Source organism: Denticeps clupeoides, chromosome 1 (assembly GCF_900700375.1).
Source record: "Denticeps clupeoides chromosome 1, fDenClu1.1, whole genome shotgun sequence".
NCBI lineage: Eukaryota > Metazoa > Chordata > Actinopteri > Clupeiformes > Denticipitidae > Denticeps > Denticeps clupeoides.
This window is the reverse complement of record NC_041707.1, coordinates 7,497,903-7,515,134: the sequence shown is the minus strand read 5'-3', so window position 1 is coordinate 7,515,134 and position 17,232 is coordinate 7,497,903. Positions and strand designations below refer to the sequence as shown.

Here is a 17,232-nt window from a genome sequence, read left to right as displayed (position 1 = left end):
GGATAGTTCAGGGTAAACAAGCACGCCCGTTACGGCCCACAGAAGCAAGGGACACGAGTGCAGAATTGCGGGGGGTACGGACCATCCTCAAACGCTATCGGGTACGTGATGGCCAGGTAGCGATCGATGCTGACAGCGGAGATGAACAAGGTGCTGGACGTCAAGCCGACAAAATAGAGGACCTTGACCACGATGCAGAGCGGATAACCCATGTTCCAGTCCGTAGTCGGCACTCATGCACACCGCCCAGGGGACCATGGAGACGAGGTAAGCCAAGTCGCACAGGGCAATGTTCAGCATCCCGACAGACCCGATGCTCCAGGGGCGAGAGGGCCGAAGACACACGCGCAGGCTGCACAGATTCCCGATGGTGCCCAGCAGGGACAGAATGTAGAATAAGGGGGGTAAGATGGCTGCCGATGTATTTGCGGTTGGCCAAGCAGTTCCACAGTCGGCACAAATGGCAGCGTTAAGTCGATGGGGGGCGTCGGTGCAGTTTCTTGAAGTTGTGTGGTTTGCTCATAATTGAGATCCAAGCTGGAATTTTTTTTCCCCCTCAAGAGAAAAATACTAGAACCACTTCAAACGTTCAGTACACGTAAGTAACATACAAACACAATGAAAAAGACTACATGCATTTCATGGACACAAAAATACAAATCAAATAACCGGTATATCTTTCATTCACAACAAAAGTATTCAGCACGACCCAACACTGGCACCGCAGCCACCCCACTCTTCAGACTCCTTTATGTATGGTTCTCCAAACTACGCCAATTCCCTTTAGGTCTTGTTTACGAACCCTGGACCTCAGTAACAGGACCTTTGGGAATTGATAACAAAAGATCACCCAACATGCAATAATTTCAATAGCCACCATTATTTCAATTAACACACCTTCCCAGGGGTTGACTTGAAAGGTCAAGATAAATATCGCTGAGGGACTGGCACATGAAGGCCATTACTAGTTAGAGAAAGAAAGGTCAGGTCATTTCCACATTTAGTTTTTAATTCAGTCTCAAGGTGATTTCTGATCTGTTTCAGGACATTCTGAATATAAACATGAACTGGATATGCACATCTTAGAAAAATATTTCCTTACTTAAAAAAAAAAAAGGCAGTAAACTACCTTAATTTACAGGAGGTTCGTTTCTCTTAAGAAAAAAAAAGTTGCATTGCACAAGAACAAATTTACACCATATATTTTTTTATCTCCACACTATATAAAAAAAAAGTCAGAACAGGACAGAACTACAGGCAACAGTCTAGGTTTAGTATGTACACCACAAAATTTCAGTAGTTCTGCACGCCCTTTACATTGCATTAAATCTGAATACATGCTGCCTTACATTAAATTTCAACTGGGAGTTCTCTAGATTATGGTCTACAAAGCATGGTCTTCTAAAGGCAGCAATGATTGTAAGAACTTTCCCAGCACTCCAGGAATCTGAAATTTTGAGCCCAAACCTAAAAATTCCTTTTTGCTTTACAGATTTAACACAAATTAAAACAATACATAAAGTCTTGACAAAAAGACAGTTTAAAAGTATCTCAATGATATTGAGACCGCAAACCAATTTTTAAATCATAATTTGAGTGAATTACTACAAGGTCCACCATCCCCTTTTAATTAGTGTTGAACCCTAACCATGACTGTCTAAATTGTGCATTTTTTCAAAATACAGAAAATTGGCTCAAGGGAAAGGACATTTTAAATGTTAATAAATTCCCATAAGGAAGAGAGACAAGGAAGATGGCCCCTCCTCCATGAGCAAAAGGGGCCACAGCTATTTACAGTTAACTGAGCTGAAAAGTTATAGTAGAGTGATTCATATATTGCATATCCTATTCAGTCCTTAAAATAAGACCAACAGCTTGATAGAGAAACACACAACCACATTATTGAATACAGATTAATTTTTTTTCCTTTTTACATCTTTGGGTTAAAGCAGATAGGCACAGCAGGTAGTGCTTGTTGTGTAGACACACACACACACACAAATAAAAGTCCTCTCCTTTTATAGACATAAATAAGTACATCCCTGATTGGCTAGGAAAAGAACACAAGACAGAACTATGAGGACGAATTGCTTCCTGGTTTAACATTAGTCTGGGCAGCAGTCTTTAACCCCAATGGAGCGAGTTTGGGCATTGGCCTCCATGACACCTCGCTCTCTTTAGACCACCCATTTGAGTCCGATATCATGGCAAGTGTGCCTGCCTTCATCTGGAGCAGAGGGGGTGGGGCCAGTGCATCCACTTTGACTTCAGCCGTGGGGTTGGGGTTACTGTGTCCATTAGGCATCATTTTTGTCCACAGAGCAGGCCCACAATTCACCCTGACCGGTGCGGGCGTTGGAGCCGGTGGTTTGATCAAGTCACCTCTGGGAAACGAGGTGGGGGTCTGCAACTGGTCATCATTCAGACTGAAGAGTAAGGGACTGAGGGAGTGGTCCTCGTCCTGGTCGATGCCTGCTAGTGACTCTCCCAGCTTGGACGGGGTGACCGAGAGCAGACTCGAGTCATTGCTCAGCTGATCGTTGAGGTTGCAAATTTCATCAAGCAGCGACATCAGTGGATCGTCACATTCTCCCTCGTCGTCAGCATCCTTCTCTTTCTCCTGGCAAGAATCAACAGCAGTAGGCTCGGCCAGAGACTCCTTTTTACTGGTTCTCAGGTAGGGTAAGGGTTCCTCCAATGCTTTCACTTCTTCTACTTGTTGGCCTCGGGAACGGGGACTGTGGGTGTGGATGTAGCAGGGCACTCATGTAGGGGCTGAGTCTTATGTGTATTAACAGTCACTGGGTTCTTCTCAGGTGAGACCAAAGATTTCACATTTAGTATCGTGGGAATGGTGACATTTGCTGAAAGATTAAAATAAAATTAAATAAAAAATAGTCACATACAATATTTCACACACATCTTTATATTCAGAGTAAAGAAACCTGTAGCTACCTGGTTCCTGGTTCTGAAGCCTGGCATCATTCTGCATCAGAGGCATAGACACCTGCACCGGCTGTGATACTGCAGGGATGGTAATAGTCACTGAAGCAACACCTGAAACACATCACAAGATTTATCAATATTATATACTTTTGGGGGGTTTGATTTAAACCCAAAAGAATGGTGGGCACACCTGGTTTTGCATACGGGTGCCCAGCAGAGCCTGAAGTGGAGTGCATGATGGGCAAAGGGTTACTAAGTGTAAAGATTTGCTGGCAAAGTATTGTACTGAACGCTGGTGACACTGGTTCTGAAGAAAAATAATGCTCTTTTGTAATGAGAAATAAAATTTGTTGCTGGCACTGACCTGTGGGCATAGGCGGTTGTTCAGATCCTTCTGCTGAGGTTGATGGGAAATGTCCTATGACTTTCCTCCACAACAACGGGGCAGGGCTGGGGGGATTTTGTACAGGAGGGGATTGGACGGTGATCTGGGCTTTCCGGGGTGCTGGTGATGAAACTGGCACAGAAAGTGGAGGGTGTGGAGGTGCTGGAATTGGAGCTGGGGGTTTGCGTGCTGCCTTTGGCTTCTTCAACAATTTTCTCCTGGTCTGCAACTGCTTGTCCATCTTGATAATTTCATTAAGCTTCTTCTTAATCATTTCCACAGACTTTCCTGTGAATAAAACCAACTGATTTTAATATACAACATTCCTATATTCATTTTGGCTGATCTGCCAGCTCTCCTTAACACCTTTAAATACTCCTGCCATAATGGCAAAAATTGGGTTAAATGCCAATATTGGGTTAAAAATGTAAACTAAATTTGTCCAGAAGACAAATTCTTCATGTATACTTACTTAAAATATAGAGTAAAGAAGATGAAAGAAAATGGCCCTTACCAGAGGCCAGTGTGATCTTGTTCAGATAAGCTGCTTGCAGTTTGGTCTGCATTTCCATCTCAATAGACAAGCAGTTAGCATCAAAATGAAGTGAACGGATTGTTTTGGTGGCCTGCAAAAAGACAGAATCAGAAAAATATTATAATCAGTGTCATTATTAATAAATTCTGTACATGTTGCATAAAACATGTCGCATAAAATGGGGCAGTGGTGGCCTAGTGGTTAAGGAAGCGGCCCCGTAATCAGAAGGTTGCCGGTTCGAATCCCAACCCGCCAAGGTGCCACTGAGCAAAGCACCGTCCCCACACACTGCTCCCCGGGCACCTGTCATGGCTGTACACTGCTCACTCAGGGTGATGGGTTAAATGCAGAGGACAAATTTCACTGTGTGCACCGTGTGCTGCTGTGTATCACATGTGACAATCACTTCACTTTTTAAAATGTCAGCTTGTGTGTAGTCTTATGTTTAAAGACAGTTCTAAGCAAACATCATTAGATTTAATTTACAAAGCAATCAAAATAGTCTCATAGACAATAACCATTACTATAATTTCTGTGGGTCTTGAACATGTCTCTCTTACCGCTTGTATTATTTTGATCTTGGAACTTCTGGGATTGTTGAGCTTTACAGCCTTTCTGAGTTGATCAAAGCACTGTCGCATCTGTACTCGACGTTTCCGCTCTTGTATGGAGTGTTCTGTGAGACTTCTGGATTCGCGCTTCAAAATATTCTCTTTGGGTCTTTGGGAAACAACAAAAATTGTATCTGGTGAACAGAAATATTATAATGGCATACAGACAGGTCAAGTAAAAAAAACTGAGACACAGTCAAACTGACGATGATTTGGTCAGCATAACACACCAAAAGACCACTGTCACAGGTTCAAACCCCACTTACTACCATTGTATCCCATGAGCAAGACACGTCTCCAGGGGGACTGTCCGTGTAACTGATTGCAAATTGCTCTGGATAAGGGTGTCTGGTTAATGCCATACATGTCTCTATTTAATCATGGCCCTTAATTAGAAAGCAGTTCTTGGACGCTTCTTACACTTTAGTGTTGTGAACAGTCCACTCATCCACTGTCTCAACATCTACTGATGTATTTTCTTCATTCCCACCTCTGTCCTCATCTTCTGAGTCCTGGAAAAAATGGTGACAGAGGTATGCTTTGAAGTACAAACCTTCTGCAAACAATACTTTTGGGATTACTGGCATATTCTTATATGAACAGGCTTCATGCATGGTACAAACTAATACCAATTTATCTGAATATTTTTTAGGTATATGTATTAATTAAATATGTCTATTCTGAAAAGTGTGAATATCTTTAAAATAACTAAGTTTTTTTCAAATTGTAAATCCTATTTTTCAAAATTGTGAAGTTCTTTCTATGAAAAATATAATTTTATCTCCTAAATCCAGTCATTAAGATCCTTAAATTTTGTAAAGATACACATTTTGCATGATAATGTGTGAATGTATATTTGCTGGTGGCTGTCATGTCATCTTACACTGATGATGAATACAGAATCTTCAGACTCCTCAGACATGTCCGAGTTCTGTGACTCCATCTCGTCCTCAGACCCCTCCGAGCTCAGGGGCGCTAGATCAAACATCTCTTCAAACAGTTCTGATGTATGTCTGCTAGCTGCTTTGGGTTTAGTTCTTGGGTTCTGGACTGAGTCAGATGATGTTGAAACCTCATTGTCAACAGGTGCTCCAGGTTCACTATTCTGCTCACCTTTTTGTGCACTTGTATAGCTGTGGTCTGAGGAGACCACATTTTCAGCGCTCAGGTGTCCAGAAGTATTAGAACTTTCCGATGTGGTGGAAGTGCCATTTCCTGGTGTGGCTAATGCTGGTTTCCCCCCAGCACATATAGAACTCTGTGGTACCTGAGAAGCACCTAGACTTGTTAGCCTTGGAGCCGCATTCAAAATAGCTTGGATAATGTCAGAGGTGACTGGACGGGCCACCGTTCTGGAGGCTTGGGATGGAGAGTTAACAGTGGAATTAACTTCTGTGGTCCCCATGTCTGTGGCAGCAGGGGTGCTAAGAGAGGATTTGACTGGAGATGTGATGATCGCTGAGATACCAGTGGTGGTGGTAGTGGCAGCAGCAGCAGGACTCAAACTTGTTTCAGATGCTTTCTTTAGAGCTAATGAGAGGGTACTCAAGATTGGGACAGTGGATGATCCAGAGCCATCTACTTTTGGTATCTGGACATATGCTTCTGGGGGACAAGAAAATATTACAATGTAATGAAAGCATTAAAATACTAATATACAGTGTTGGGGAGTATCTTACAAGAATTCATACTCACTGTTATCCTGAAGCACTAGGTTCGGGTTGATGGCTCGCAGTTGGCTCAGAGGCACAAGATGCACCAACTGGCCACTAGGGTTCCGGAAAAGGGTGTTCCCAGTGGGCGTCCGCACTGGTTGGAATAAAATTCTGGAAGGGGTGGATGTGGAAACGGGCTGGCCTCCCTTACTCACTGGCAATGAATACACAACCATCTTCTGGTTCGGAACTACTTTCACAGTCTTTGTAGATGAGGTGCCATCTGTAAAAATGAGTACAGGCTTAAAGCTTGATCTTACAAACAGATGGGTATAAAAAAAAAAAAAAAAAGTTGTGTTTGGCGACTAACAAAAACAAAGTATTATATTTTCCCAAATAATTACTTATATTAAAATCACATAAATGTTCACAATGCAATCACAATGTTAATGTTATGGCTGTTCAATGTACATGACAAAACAAACCAAGCATTTCCAGAGTTGATTTTTTTGCAGGTAATAACAATGAAAGTCTGTTGTGAAAATGTTACTGATTCAGTCAAAACAATCAATAATCAAAACCAACCAACCTATGTTTGGAAAATGACTGACTTTATTCTATTTTTTGGAAGAAACTTTCAACAGAACATGCACATGCTGCTGCAATTGCTGGCCCTCGATATGTCTTCAACAAACAGCACAAACCTCTATTGGAAAGTTAAAGCGATAAAGAGACAAGATGATCTTACCTGCAGGTCTGGGGTTAATTTTAACCACGGAAACAGTGGAAGTAGATGTGGTTGCTGAGGGACATTCCTTTTGAGTGTTCGATGCTGCTTGAGAAGTGGTGGACCTCAACCTGCCTGTGATGTAGGCAGCCAGTCTATTGGCTGGGTGCAGTGCACCCATTTGACCCAGCTGTAGCTTTGCTTGGGAGTAGGATTTGCCATTAAGCTGAACATAGGGTATAAAGAGAAGTTTTAAAAGCAAGTTCATAAATGGACATTCTTGATTTTCTGAGACGCCAAGGTATTTCATTTAATATATGAATGTTCATATTGGACAATCTATACTTTTATGATTGTTTTTATTTTTTAAATCCAGCATCTGGTACACCATAACCACTCAATAAGACTGCTAGGATTTGGAAACTTACTGTAACCGGAGGCTTGCTGAGGTCTCCAGACATCTTTTCTGCAATGAGCAGGCCAGCCTGGGAGACCCCACACATGAAAGGCAGTCCCGACTCTGGCTGTAGAGCAGACTTCAACTTCACCTTGGTTTTTTTGGTGGTGTTCTCCGTTTCCTGCTCAGTTCTCTGCTCTGGCGGCTCTGTCTGGCTTTCCTTGGGCTGAAGTTTGTGCTTCAGCAAGCTGATTTGGGGCTTTGAGATGCACACCTTGTAGTTGACACAAGGGCCCTGTTCCTCCTGGCTGACCAACTGTGATATGGGTTGGATGCGGTACTTGCCGACCCAGAACGGGCTCTTCAGACGGTCCTGTGCCATGTGCTCACACAGCACGTGCAAAACACAGTTCTTGTCTGTCGGCTGCTCCCAACTGCAATCCGAAATGACTTCCAGCCGCTTAGAGGGCCCAGAGACACACTGCCCAGGCTCCACATCTGACACATGAAATAATACATTTAAGATTTGTTACTGCCAGCCCAGCCTTGTACAAGTACACACAGGATTGAAATAGTGTTCCCTGGTGCACACACTGCAAAATAGGGCTTATAGTACAAAAAGCGTGAGAAGAATTAAATTGTAAAGAAACAGCACTACTGAAGAATGTGTAATAAAACATGGGAAACAGGTAGGAAAACAGAAAAGCAATACAATTCCATACCAGGGTTTTTGGAATGAGTTTTAGCACCCCACTTTAAACAGATCCCAGATTTTATAGATTTTCTGTACTTTTAAATTCAGAACAGTCAAGCATGGTCTGCTTGTGTTGAGTAAAGGGGATGGAAACACTCACCTTCTGCTGAATCTCCTGATTCCAAGCAGGTATCATCTTCCTACAATGAAAGAACATGTGTTTGCCAAGAACACCAGCAAAGGTATAGATCAAAAGAGCTTTTGTCTCACCTTTCTCCGAGAATTTCCAGTAAACATGGGCCGTACACGAGCACAAGTCATAGTGTCCTCCTTTTTAAATTTGCCATCCTCCATCTGAAGGAAAAACGCAATGTAACAAACAAATAAAAAATTGACAATCCTGCTAGTTATCAATTTGTATCCGGTAATATAAATATACATACCGATATTATCACATAATGATTAAACCAAACATTGCCTTTACAGATTAACATTTTTCGCAAATGTACCCTAAAGACTGCTATTAACTTCTCTTACTTCAGTGTTATATTGCATTGGTCTAGCATATGACAGGTAAACTGGGGGAGGTGCCAGTAGCAGCTCCGGATCATCCTCATCTTCATTACGGTTCCACAGATTTCTCACACGAGTGACTGGCTCCGGTTTCCCATCATGGTCAGTCAGAACTAAGAGAACAAAAAGCAATAAATCCTAAAAGATGCAAAACCAACCATGAATGCACAGGGAATGCGTGGCTGTACTTGTACTCTCACCATAGGCCTTCTGGCTCCTTTTCTGTCTTTTGACACTGGATGACGTCGCATCCAGCGCCACCGACTCCGGAGGCCCAGGATCCTCCTCATCCTCCACTTTTTCCAACACAGTCAGGTTTTTGACCAACACCACCTTGTGTCGGAGACAGCTGCAGCCCAGCATGCATTCTGGCTTCCCACAGTGGCTGTGGTGTCTCTCGTGAACCAGGCTGGCGCACACACAGCCCAGCCTACAGTGGGCACTGAGACAGGGTGGGGCTCTGCGCTTCAGGACACTCAGAGAAGCCACATTATGCTTTATTTCATCCTGATAGACAGGAAAAAAAAAAATCCCACTTCAAACTAAATGCTCAAACTTAAGACCTTAAAAAAAAAAAAAAAAAAGTATTACCTGTGAAGTAGCAAAGGATGCTAAGGCAAGTGCTGCTCGTTCTTCTGTGATAAAAGGGCGCTCCCTTCCCTCCCACACCGCACCTTCCTCCACTTCCATGAGTTTCACCAGTCTCTTAGACATGCCAACAGAGAGCTCAGTGCTGCGGGCAGCGCCAGGCTGGTCCGACTTTCTGTCTTCATTAACACGCTCTAGTCTCCTCGGCTCCTCAAGCTTTGGGGCGGGTAAAGTTGGGGTGTCTGAAGTATGTGCTGCCTTTTTGCGTCTGTGAGGAACAGCAGCGGTTGGCGTTACCGCTAAAGCCGATGACAGCTTGCCAGATTTGGGACACTGTGCAGGAGAGGTGGCTCCTTCTGCAGTGCTACTCTTGTTGAGTTTCTTGAGCCTGCTGTGCCTCGGCTTTTGGATTTCTTTAAGCTCGCGGAATGTTTTTGGTATTTTACGTGGAGAAGCAAGCGCTGTACAGGATGAGGGCGGAGGGGCTGGTTCAGTGGGCGTCTGTTTCTTCAGAACACTGTCAAGCGTGCGCACATAGCTGGTGCTCTTGGTCGGCATCTGGTAGGCCACAGTCGGAATGGATGTGCAGGATAAGCTCGCTGCTCGCTCATCAATCAGTTTGCCTTCAAGGGCCAGATACTCATCCAGCATGTCGCTGCAGAAAGCAGAGCGATTTTTTAAACCGCTGTCAGAGCTTCCTACAAAATAAATAAAATAGTCCGTTGACATGTTAATTGCAAACATTAAAGGAACAGTTGAACCTGCCAAATTGTCACTTTTTTATGGTAAGCTACAAATAATTGATAGTCTTTACAAAACCATTAATCAGTTAAACCTTACCCTCCGATTGTGAAGGTTTGGACGATTCCGGTGCAACAAATTTCTCTCTCCAGCCTTTGATTTTAGTGAAATCTGTAGTCTTCCCTGTCCTAGAAACAAAAGGGACTACACCATCGAGAGAGACAGGAAGTTACAACGTGCACACACGCCTGGAAGTGGTACATCAGAAAACGCTACATAAACCAAACTCTCACCTGGCCCTGAGCCTTCTACAAATGGGGGAATAGGCAGTTGGACGCCTAGATACTGCAGGTCAATTTCCAGTGAGAGGTCAAGTAAGTTCAACTTCAATCCAACTTAAAAAAAAAAGAAATAACAGAAATAATTAATGGCAAAGCAAAAGTCATTCCCTTCATTCTTGATTGCAACATTTACCATAATGGCACGGGGTAACTCGGAGTACGGGGTACTCGCCTGCGTGAATATCAGCGCAAATCTCTCAAACATGTTAATAGATTGATCATTTTAACCACTTTTGAAAATCCTACACCAGAGCCTCACTCAGAGAAAAGACAGCGACGGTGGTGATGTGGAGTTCCTACGTACATTAAAAAATGAGGCTAAATGAGCATCACTGGCATGCATGATTAGTATGTGCATGATTACCTTCCTGTAGTACTGGATGGATAACTTGTTTGTGTTTCATAACTTTCAAGTCTTGAAGGAGAGACTTTTCACATTCAGATATCCTCTCTTGGATGGACTCTGGGATTTCAGCTGTAATATGAAATAAAGAAAAGAAGAATGATTTAATTTACACTGATATATTGAAATGTCCAAAGTTTTGCAGAGATCTGTCCTTGACAGATCCTTCAACCATTTCTCATTAATGCAATCACGTTAACTACCTGCTTGTTCGGATTTCTGTGGTGGCAGTGTTTCTTCTTCCCTTACATCATCTCCAAGGTGAACAACAAGAGCTTCCTGTAATGAAGGATATAAGAAAAATGCATTAAACACATTAAAACCACACCAAACATAAAATTATTATTTTACCTTAGATGTGAAGGAAACAAACAGTTGGCCCTCAACATCTTCCAGATTTGGCTGCATTTTGACATCAGTGAGACCTCCAACGGCTTGAAGTTCATCATGTCTGTCTGTTTTCCTCCTCTTCTTACACTTCATTGACCGCTTGCTTCCACCAGACTGGCTGCCTGGCCGCTGTTGACATCTGGATTGTGGGGCACGTTCGTCACCCTCATTGCTCACAGGAGCATCTAAATTAATACCAATGGGTTCCAAAGGCTCTGCATCAGACAAGGGAGAAGGGCTCCGAATGGAAAGGTCATGGAATGATGTGGATTGGGATAATACATCTGGGTGATTGGTACGTAAAATTTCTGAGTCAGGAAAAGTGCAAGGTGAAAATGGCGCGGAGTTGGTAGACAAGTTAACGGTGGAATTTGGTTGTAGTGTGGATGAGTCGCTCCTGGCCTTCAAAGACAGTTCAGTGCATGTTGGTGGAGAGTTAATGTCAGCTGTAGAAAGGTGGGATGATGCAACACAGGTTTCAGAGGAAGCGGCATAAGGTTCCAGTGATTGTGTTTTAGAGGCACAGTCTGTTGACAGTACACAAGAAGGTGTATTTTCAACACAACATGCAGGTGACTTTTCAGGTAACTGAGGTAACGTCCCTGAAACCGGGGGAGAAGGATTAGAGGCCTGGACCGAGTCTGGAGTACAGCTCATGCTGTCAGGTTTAGGTTTGGACTTTACAAAAGGCTTCGTTTTTGCCTTGAGCTGCTGAAGAAACAGAGCAAGAAGGGGTAGAGTAGCAGGTTCTGCATGCTTAGTGGATGCATCCTTATTTTGAGGTCGAATGTCATTCTCAGACGACACAGCAGCAGCTTTCAAGTCACAATTGTCTGGGGTTGGGGTGGTTTGCATCAGGGAAGCTTGCTTATCTTCTATGGAAACAGGTACAACAGCTTCAGTATGGGAATCCTCACTGAGTTGTCCACCGATTCCTGGGTTCTTGCCAACCTTTTCGTGCCCTCTTTCAATGTCTTTATAAGATGTCTTTGAAGAAGCCACTTCCAGATTTGTATCTCCTGCACTTTCTGTTTCGTGGACTATCACTGTCTCTTTGCTCGCCTTCTTCATCTTAAGTGGCCCCTCCTGAAACAGTTCTGATATAGTGCCTGGTCTTCGTTTCACAGCACTGAAAGAGAATGGGATTTGCAAAATGAACAGACTGACTCTTTTGAAGAAACCACTTCATTTCCTCCAGTGGAGAAACTGCCTATTTAAAACTGACAAGACGAGCTAACTCACATTTCAACACCATGTAACCAAAACATTCATTTTAAAGCATTAACGTTCAGTTTCTCAGTATTAGCCCTATCAATATCACAGATCAAAAAACTTTTGCCAATACTTTGCATGGTAACAATAATGTGAAATGTTTTTATAAAAAAAACAAAAAAAAACCAACTTTTTTTGTGTGTGTGTGTGTGTGTCACACCCTCACGGTGCTACAGAACTCTCTGAAACTTACCTTTTATCAGTCTTGATATCAGATTGAGATCTGTCACCTGCTGGTTTCACATCAAAGCCCCCCTTCTTCGCAAAGAGCGCTTGAAGACCTCTCTCAACTGAGCTTCTTGTTCCTCCTACAGCACCGTGTTGCTCCTTGTTGGGCTTTTCACGTTCTGCACTGAGGCATCCTAGTCTGGGCAAAGTGCGAAGGTTTGTGGCATCTTCACGGAAACCCTTTGCGAAGGGGTTATAGTCAATCTTGAGCTGCGTGATGCTCAGGTTCTGGTATGCAGTGACTGCAAAAAACTCAGTTTGAGGAAAACTGAACGTCACCACATCTGGCCCATCCAGTTGTGACATGTCTGTCAGCATGTCGGCAGGGACCACGTGCAACCGTGGCAGATACCGCTGCATTGAGTGTAATATAATGTGGCCCTCTTGGTCCAAGGGATTGTTGGTCAGCTTAAGTTTATAGAAGGATATGGGGTTCTGCATCCAGCGGTGACCAGATGAGGGAGAGTCAGGGTGGACAAACATTCGTCCTGGGATATGACGCTCTGCCTTCCCATTCGGCTCCCAGTGCCGATCAGTCCACTTATAACGGAAATTGTCCATTGGAGTGATGTCCATGACCAGCATGTAGTTCTGGAACGGTTCCATTCCAGAGAGACGAAAGCGACAATAGGGGAACATACGCCTCCCTTGCTTGGTCAGGATCATCTCCGTCGTGCAGCGAAAGAACTCATTCCACATGTTATTGTTGTCCAGAGTGACCGAGATGCCCTTGCACGTCCTTTCTGGAGGCAGCAGCTCTGCATGCTGGCTGGAATTAGCCTCTGGGGGGACAGTGGAGGTGACTGGATGAGAGCCTGTTGCCCTTATTCCTACGGGTGAGTTCACTGAGATTTCTAAACCCTTTGAGGTCAGCAGGTCATTCTGACCCTGGCCACCTTCACTGGCCTGACCTGGATTGATAACAACAAAGAACGCTGGATATGTAGCAGTGGCTGGAGCTACAACTGGGGCTGTTGCCCCCTCCTCTTGAAGCACCATTATTGCCTGCTTCTTTTGGGTGGCCATGAGATTTTGGAGAACATCTGAAGGTCTTCCTGTGTGTTCTACCTCAGCTGGTCTCTTGAACAAACCACCATCCTTGAACAAAAACCAAAGGAAGAACAAATATGTTTCAGATTTAGTTTGAAAGTGAAATGATTGTCATTGTGATACACAGCGCACCACAGTGCACACAACGAAATGTGTCCTTTGCTTTTAACCTTCACCCTTGGTGAGCAGTGGGCAGCCATGACAGGAGCCCGGGGAGCAGTATGTGGGGACAGTACTTTGCGGATCAGGATTCAAACCAGCAACCTTCTGATTACGGGGCCGCTTCCTTAACCGCTAGGGCACCACTGCCACTAACTCATTCCACATCGAACCGGCAACCTTCTGATTATGGGTTGCTTCCTTACCCGTTAGGTAAGATTTACATTTACAATAAATAGATTAAACAAGCATGATCTTTAACAAAGTCAATCTTCTGGCTCCTCCCTATTAAAATACTAATCATAAAAACATGGTTTATTTCTGTTGCCTACAACACAATCTTAATTTCACACCAATAAAAATGGTAGTTCATTTCTTTTCACGATAAAGACTTATTTGTTAGTTATCTGTATTATCTACTAACAAACAGATGAAAAAGCTTCAAACTGTTGTGACCGATTGAAAGTAGAGCCCAATGAAAAGGAAAAACATATGTAAAGTGACCAATTTGACAAAACGACGAATCATCAACAACTGACTATCTTTGTCATACAATTAATAAACAATTACAGGGAAATTAATTGCAAATAAACAAATTCCACTTTGTAGTAGCAGCATTAAAGAAGTAAACTACTTAAGCTGAAATGCATCCATTCAAAAAGGGTGCGTCTGCACTCAACCTCCAAACCTTTTAGCTCAGATTATAATATCACAGTCCTGACAACGAACAAAAGGCACATCTTCGTCTTCTGCTTACACTGTATTTTTTTTAACTGAGCCAACCGTGTCCTTACAGTGCTTTGTCTCATCAAGTCACCATTGTTACAAAAAGAGATTTCTCCAGACCACTAGCTACAGGTTACTAATATTACCACAGCGTTGGGCTAGAGTACGTTTCACATTAGAGAGAACATGTTTGACATAAATTAGCATATTTGTATTGTCTAATTAGGGACTCATTTTATCAGATCATTTTACAGGAATTTCTTTGGTGTGCATACTTTATGTCCAGTTTAACTAAGGATCCAATGTGAAGAGTTTGGCCCAAACAAAAAAATGTAGCATTATACTCTTTTAATGAAATCCAGTCAGCGTGATCCCAAGACCAATCTCGCATTCTTTTGGTAGTATAAATTAACACGGTTATGCTTAGTGGAACTGGTTACCTATTTTTCAGTTGTGGATGTGGTCAGCAACTCCAAAATAAGTAAAAGTACAAAAGCGTGGAAATATGAGTCAGTTGCGAACTGCCTCAATCCTTTGGCCACACTAAAGTTTAAAGGACCCATATTATGAATTTTTTTGTTTCCCCTAATGCTGTATCTGAAGCCACTTTCTGAAATGCAGCCTTGGTGCAGAATTACAGCCACTGTTATCCAGGCACACAATGAGAGTCTGTAGCTTTAAATGCTAATGAGGAGGAGAGAGGCGGGACGAGGAGGAAAGCGGCCTATAGAAGTGAGTGGGAAATCCAGCACAAACAGGAAGTCGTGTTGGGAGTTTTTCCAGAAAATTTTTCAATTAACCCACTGGTTCTTCAGGGTCTCGTGTCATGGGAAAAAAAAAAAATAAATACATTTGTGCATTCTTACATCCAATCACTGAGCAACTGAAATGCTTCACACGTTTTCAGGACATGACAGAAGGGCTGCAACTATCAAATATTTTTGGTATAGAGTATTCTGTCGGTTTTTTCATCGATTAATCAACATGAAAATCTTCTTAAAATGAGCAAGCATTTGGCTGTTATTCCTGACAAAAAAAGTATTTTTTTATTAGATCAAAGCTTAAAACCTTTGGGTTATACTGGCTCCAAAACTAAGCCCATTTAATCAACCTTTCTGTGAAACATTCATGATGTACATGGAAAAAAAACTATGAAACATAGGTTGGCCTATTTGTCCTTAGTTTTACTTTAATTAAAAAAAGGAAAAAGGGGTGTACCCCCTGCTATAGCCCATCAGAGAATAAAGAGAAAAATATGATAGACATATGATAATAGATGGATTTTGGTGACGAATTAAATGAAGCCTCGAGCCAAAGAATTTTCCTCTAACATTTTTGGAATCGAATCATTAGTTATTCGAATAATCGTTTCAGCCCTACATGACAGTGAAGTTGGGGGGGGGGTGTTGATCTTATTTCATCTTCTCTGGGTTTACAAAGCATGAGAAAGGGGAGGTAACCTTTCCCCTAATGACGACGAAAGAGGACGAATTCCAGATCAGACAGTCTGAGCTGCCGCAGAACGGCCAAAGCACTCTTTACACCAATCGCCATTTTTAGCCACTGCAGGACCATAGACAAGCGAGGGAAACTCGTATTAATGTTAAATAATCTCACATGGTGAACTTTTCTTAACAGGGGACCAAAAATGTTATATTCACCAATATTGATAACTATCAGGTAATAATACTTCTACACAATTGCTGCAAATGTACATTTACAACATTTATCAGACGCCCTTCTCCAGAGCGACTTGCAATCAGTAGTTACAGGGACAGTCCCCCCCCTTAAGCAACTTAGGGTTAAGTGTCTTGCTCAGGGACACAATGGTAGTAAGTGGGAATTGGTTCATAGGCAAGTGTTACCCACTATGCTACTACCACTCAGTACCAATTGTATTACTACCGAACAATACATGTTGTGTTTGGCCACTTTTACCACATTTCAAAAGATATGCTAAAAAAAAACATACACCCGTCAGGACACTGCGATAAAGATTATTTAGGTTGATATTAAAACGAAAGGTTACGGCGACGCCAGACATCCAATCCCGCGTGGACATTACTAAGTAGTCGTCGGCTTGTTGTCATCCTGGCCTACCGCGTTGCAACTTTTCCTGACTGCGGACGGCGTCGGATTTACTTCCAACTACCGACTACGTGTTTAAGAAAGTACCCGGTTTGTTGGCCGCGTGTGAGATGTGGACTCCAGGGGTGCAAAACGTCGATCAAAAAAGGAAAAAATGGCCGAGGCCTTCGCCGCATGTGATGGACCGGCCCAGCAGGCCCCGCCGCACCGAAACCCGCATGCTCCTGACCCGCATCCAGCACGATGGACAGCCAGCAGGGCGTCCTTTCGTGGCTTTTTCGCCCACACTCTCCACTCGTGGGGGGGGGGGTAGGTCTGGCTTGGCCGAGCTGCGTAAACACAGTCGTCCGCACAACCAGACAGCACGGTTACCTTTCGCAGGACGACGTCGCTTCGTCTTTCCGCCGATTCCTTGGTCGCCCTTTCTCTCGCTCCCCCCCTCGCAGACATCATTGCTCCGTGCGTCTCACCCAACCAGAGGAAAACGTGCGTGCTGGCGTATCGTACGTCACAGCTCCGGCGGTGGCGCGTCGCCCGCCATTGCGCATGCGCGCCGCCGACCCACGGTGCGGCGCTCCACGTGAGAATGCCGACCTCCGCCGACGTGTTTGTTCACTTTTGTCTCTATGGTAAACTGGTCTCGTTAGACGTGTGATTTCCCTGCTCGCGTGAAGTATACGTGTAAAGTGGAACTTCTGTTTTCGTTCGCGTTATATGTTTGTA

At 43.5% G+C, this 17,232-nt stretch overlaps 1 protein-coding gene across 1 annotated transcript; it reads right to left on the bottom strand.

The window, feature by feature from the left end:
• Positions 1–1,695: 1,695 nt before the first annotated feature.
• On the bottom strand, positions 1,696–16,954 carry LOC114794817 (MAX gene-associated protein-like). The gene is made up of 22 exons (XM_028987628.1): positions 16,882–16,954; positions 12,452–13,584; positions 10,948–12,115; positions 10,800–10,875; positions 10,558–10,668; positions 10,146–10,247; positions 9,952–10,056; positions 9,115–9,809; positions 8,724–9,030; positions 8,488–8,636; positions 8,221–8,304; positions 8,111–8,150; positions 7,288–7,754; positions 6,881–7,085; positions 6,173–6,415; positions 5,361–6,082; positions 4,898–4,989; positions 4,427–4,586; positions 3,846–3,957; positions 3,311–3,619; positions 2,946–3,057; positions 1,696–2,738 (listed from the first exon to the last, which is right to left on the bottom strand). Exons 2-22 carry the CDS (start codon positions 13,510–13,512, stop codon positions 2,075–2,077), a joined length of 6,984 nt encoding a protein of 2,327 aa, XP_028843461.1. The 5' UTR covers positions 13,513–13,584; positions 16,882–16,954; the 3' UTR covers positions 1,696–2,074.
• Between the last annotated feature and the right edge of the window lie 278 nt (positions 16,955–17,232).